Genomic DNA, 4,824 nt, shown 5'->3' with positions numbered 1-4,824 from the left:
CTAATAAATAATTTATTTTATAAGTCATAATATAGAGTAACTTATATAAATTAAGAACTTGCCATAAGATAAATTATTTTGAATCAGATATTTAATAAAAATACCTGTTACACTACTAGTTTTGAGAGGTATATACAGTTTTCTTAAAACATTACTATTAATGTAAAAACACCATAGAGGAGAGCACAAGGATACGCAATAAGTAAACGTTGATTTTCTTCTCCTGACATAGTAGTAAAAAGTCTAGATGCTGAAATTGTTGACCAAGCTACTGCAAATATTACAAGGACTAAACCTATTGGGCCACGTAAAGTTGTAAAAATACTAAAACCAGCAAGAGCTACTATGGGTAGTAAACAGTAACCAAGTACAGATGCTACAGAAGATAATGTAATATTACTAGAATTACTCATTAATGACTGGAGAATGTACATTACAATACAGGATGTCATTGCTAAACCATAAACATAACCAAACTGTGATTTAGATCCAGCTAAGGAGAGAAACCCAGCTAGCATTAAACAGAATGCTATTGGACCTGCTAAATCAGAATCCTGAAGTAAATAATGTGCATCGTCTATCTGTCCCCTCCTATGAAATGGGTTTAAAACGGCTAATATTTTTTGTAATATTCGATCAGGGTCTATGCCTAATTCTTCCAAGAGTGGTGGCTCCTCTTCTTCATCTACAAATCCAGCAGACCCTAAAATTTCGGATTGAAAATAACAAAAATTCTTTCACATATAACCTAAAACACTGATTTCTATACGATTATTTCAATTATAAACCTTTTGTAAAGTTATCCTGATGGTACATATCACCACCAAATACATTTTGAGTAGGATCTAGATAACCTTTTTGTTTATAAGGTGAATAACCTCCGGATTGTTGATCACTGTACGTCTGAAACTCGAATTGTTGGTTATCCGTAGGTTGTCCAAAACTAGGGGGATCAAAATTATATTGACCCTGAGGTGATTGCCTCCAATAATCATCGTTTCCTGTGTAACCAGACATTTTTGTAGTATTTGAAGTTTGAAATTCAACAAATCATTTCGACCATCATTAACAAATGGATACGACCGTATTGACAACAACACCGTTTTAATTTTTAGATGTGTCACATGATGGCGCAGCACGAAATAATAATGTAGGGTCGTTGTTGGGGAATTCTAAAGTTCCCTATGACGCTCCAGTAACGACAAATCTCGTTTACAATTAATTGAACTTTATACATATATGTATCTTTATATGCAAATTTAATAAAAGAGGATTTTTTACATCTGTCGATTTTACCATCTTTAAGGTATGGATTGTATGATTAACCGCGAATCATTCCCGCCAGTTTCTAGAACTGTAAGCTCGAGGCAGGCCTCGGCGTTGTCTCAACAGGTATTGAATTACCGAAATAAGAAAAATATCATTTTTTATATTTTGTATTATATTGTTGCGAGATTACTTTAGTCGGATTATTGAGATTCGTACGATTAAAACGATAGCAAACATAACTATATTTGTATTAACTTTTGTATTAATTTTAAGCTAAACGAGTAATACAGTAGTGTCCGGATATATGTATGGCCAAAAAGTGATTGAGGAAGTGGAAGGTGTAATAATAATAATAACAATAAAAATAGGAAGAACAAGAATAAAATAATTAAACCAAAAATAAATAAAATAAAATTAGGAATACAAAGTGAGAAAAAAAAATAATTTTTTAAATATTTTATTTTAACAATACCCAAGCTTGGTCGCTAATTGATTGAATTTTCTTACAATTACGTTCTTCCGACAATTCTTGAATAGGAACTAAACTAAAGAAATAATTATTAGGAGTAAGAAATTACTTAACTCAATAGTATTATTACACTCAACTATTCTGTCTTACTCGTACTGCCTACTTCTCACTGTTACCCTTGATGCACGCCCAACAGAGTGAGCCGGAGTCAGATAATGTCGACCACTACTCAAAAATTTACCTCTCCGAATATATGGCCAGGCGCAGTCCCGAGCGGTGAGGGCATATCAAAAACTCTGATTTTTTACACGATCGGTATTTCAAAACGTTGGACACAAAAATATATCATATTAAGTGCAAGGTCTCTCCTGTACCCCATCTGTGATATAACTATAGAACAATTATCCCCAGGTTCCTGCTTAATAAAATGACTTTCATCACCGGTGACTTCCACTCGAATGACTGTCACACTGCTCGTCACATCTGAAACATAAAAGTGAAAAAGGTCGTGCTGCAGGATTACTCCCGCGCGCTTCTACGATTTCCGGCGAATCCTCCCTAATGGAAACGGACTCTTCGTTTTTCTTTTTGGCGCCATCACGTTGCGCCATCACTTGGCAAACATTGAAAATTAAAAGTGTTGTCAATACGGTCGTATCTTTTGTCAACAATAGTCGAAACGATTCGTTGAACTTCAAATTTCAAATAAAGAAATTAATCTGTATATCCACATACTGCAGAAATGTCTGGTAACACGGGAAACGATGATTATTGGAGCCAACCGATTCAGAATCAATATAATTTTGATCCCTCCAGTTTTGGACAACCTACGGATAATCAACAATTCGAGTTTCAAACGTACAGTGACCAACAATCCGGAGTTTATTCGCCTTATAAGCAAAAAGATTATCTAGATCCTACTCAAAATGTATTTGGTGGTGATATGTACCATCAGGATAACTTTACAAAAGGTTTATAATTGAAATAACTATATAGAAATCAATGTTTTAGGTTATATGTGAAAGAATTTTTATTATTTTCAATCCGAAATTTTAGGGTCTGCTGGATTTGTAGATGAAGAAGAGGAGCCACCACTCTTGGAAGAATTAGGCATAGACCCTGATCGAATATTACAAAAAATATTAGCCGTTTTATACCCATTTCATAGCAGGGGACAGATAGACGATGCAAATTATTTACTTCAGGATTCTGATTTAGCAGGTCCAGTAGCATTCTGTTTAATGCTAGCTGGATTTCTCTCCTTAGCTGGATCTAAATCACAGTTTGGTTATGTTTATGGTTTAGCAATGACATCCTGTATTGTAATGTACATTCTCCAGTCATTAATGAGTAATTCTAGTAATATTACATTATCTTCTGTAGCATCTGTACTTGGTTACTGTTTACTACCCATAGTAGCTCTTGCTGGTTTTAGTATTTTTACAACTTTACGTGGCCCAATAGGTTTAGTCCTTGTAATATTTGCAGTAGCTTGGTCAACAATTTCAGCATCTAGACTTTTTACTACTATGTCAGGAGAAGAAAATCAACGTTTACTTATTGCGTATCCTTGTGCTCTCCTTTATGGAGTTTTTACATTAATAGTAATGTTTTAAGAAAAATGTATATACCTCTCGAAACTATTAGTATAACAGGTATTTTCATTGAATATCTGTAGGAGCCGAGAAAAAATACGAGGGACCAAGCAAGAATAAAACCCGCGACCTCCGGCCGGCAAACCGGGAGTCTATACACATAACCTAGGTGCCCTCTTAATTTCCTTGTTATATGCTCTTTTTTTTGTTGGTCATGAAGGCCCCGATTCTACATATCTGATTCAAAATATTTATCATATGCCAAGTTTTTAGTTTATACAAGCTACTTTCTATTATCACTTGAAAAATAACATATTTACTAGTATAATATAGGTACCATTTAGATTTAGATTTTTTGGTCATATTATTGACACAAATATATATAGAACCAATATAAATTTAATTTAAATTGTCAGTATAGCTTGTACAAATATCAATGTAATATAGATATATATATATCGGTTTGAGTGTCAAACAGCGCGATCGCGTTGCTCGTATTTGACATCAAAAAGTGCCATCGCATCAGGTCACGAGTGTAAATTTTATTTCATTTCTTATAATCAGTCTATTTTTTTATAAAAAATTAAACAAAAATCCTGCACATAATCAATTTTGCCTTTGTTTCGCGTGATTTCTAAACAGTCGTATTTTGTAAAAATGTCCAAAACGAAAGTTTTGCAATATTTCAACATCAAATGAAAGAAACGCGATCGCGCTGCTTGGCATTTTTCGGTCATATTTCTGCAATAACCCGTGGCACTTAAACGGATATACAGAATTAGGATATTCACGTAACTTGACGACCTGAAATTGCTTGAAAACTATTCGCTGTACGAAATAGTGTATGGAGCAAAAGTTACATGATTTCAAGGGGGACATATGTTAAGATAATTTTTTTTTTCTACATAAAGTTTTGAAGGTCACCATGATTTTTTTAAATGGAATATTATTTTTATTTTTTTCCGAAAATTAAGAGAGCATCAAAAGTCGAGTAAATAAATATTAAGGTGCAATATGTCTAAACTGAGTAGTTATTAAGATATTTACAATTGAAGTTCTATTCTATTGAAATCAAATTTATATAAAAACACGCAAAAGTATATTTCTCTACCCATAAATTTGATTTCAATAGAATAGAACTTCTATCATGAATATCTTAATAAATATTCATTTTAGACATAGTATTAGATTTAATATTTATTTACTCAGCTTTTAATGCTCTCTTCATTTACGGAAAGAAATGTAGAGTAATCCGTTTAAAAAAATCATGGTGAACTTCAACACTTTAAGTATAAAAATAATGTAAAAAAAAATTATTGTAACATATTTCCCCCTTGAAACCATGCAAATTTTGCTTCATGCACTATTCGTACAGCGAATAGTTTACGAACAATTTCAGGTCGTCAAGTTAGGTGAATCACTCTGCATATATATGTATATTAGCAATGCAACAATTATTTATATAATATCTTTTTACATGTATTGATACGA

The 4,824-nt window shown here is 32.8% G+C and overlaps 3 protein-coding genes across 3 annotated transcripts in view; 2 read left to right on the top strand and 1 right to left on the bottom strand.

Annotated features, from left to right (window-relative positions):
* The window catches only part of LOC108576084 (CCR4-NOT transcription complex subunit 6-like), a 22,170-nt gene that overhangs the window by 8,537 nt on the left and 8,809 nt on the right, over positions 1-4,824 (top strand). The window lies entirely within an intron of this gene.
* On the bottom strand, positions 144-1,072 carry LOC108576083 (protein YIPF5 homolog). The gene is made up of 2 exons (XM_017939003.1): positions 789-1,072; positions 144-703 (listed from the first exon to the last, which is right to left on the bottom strand). The coding sequence occupies exons 1-2, from the start codon at positions 1,015-1,017 to the stop codon at positions 144-146; spliced, it is 789 nt and encodes a 262-aa protein (XP_017794492.1). The 5' UTR covers positions 1,018-1,072.
* Positions 2,382-3,553, top strand: LOC108576082 (protein YIPF5-like). Its single transcript, XM_017939002.1, has 2 exons — positions 2,382-2,709; positions 2,795-3,553. Exons 1-2 carry the CDS (start codon positions 2,481-2,483, stop codon positions 3,352-3,354), a joined length of 789 nt encoding a protein of 262 aa, XP_017794491.1. The 5' UTR covers positions 2,382-2,480; the 3' UTR covers positions 3,355-3,553.

The sequence above is a fragment of the Habropoda laboriosa genome, unplaced genomic scaffold (assembly GCF_001263275.1).
Source record: "Habropoda laboriosa isolate 0110345459 unplaced genomic scaffold, ASM126327v1 scaffold334, whole genome shotgun sequence".
NCBI classification, from domain to species: domain Eukaryota; kingdom Metazoa; phylum Arthropoda; class Insecta; order Hymenoptera; family Apidae; genus Habropoda; species Habropoda laboriosa.
Note: the sequence above shows the minus strand (reverse complement) of the source record. Positions and strands in the feature narration are given on the sequence as shown.

Excerpts from the sequence above, each read along its gene's own strand:
- LOC108576083 (XM_017939003.1), bottom strand. The coding sequence starts at position 1,017 with ATGTCTGGTTACACAGGAAACGATGATTATTGGAGGCAATCACCTCAG. Across the intron at positions 704-788 it reads TCAGGATAACTTTACAAAAG|GGTCTGCTGGATTTGTAGAT; the intron begins GTTTATAATTGA and ends CCGAAATTTTAG.
- LOC108576082 (XM_017939002.1), top strand. The coding sequence starts at position 2,481 with ATGTCTGGTAACACGGGAAACGATGATTATTGGAGCCAACCGATTCAG. Across the intron at positions 2,710-2,794 it reads TCAGGATAACTTTACAAAAG|GGTCTGCTGGATTTGTAGAT; the intron begins GTTTATAATTGA and ends CCGAAATTTTAG.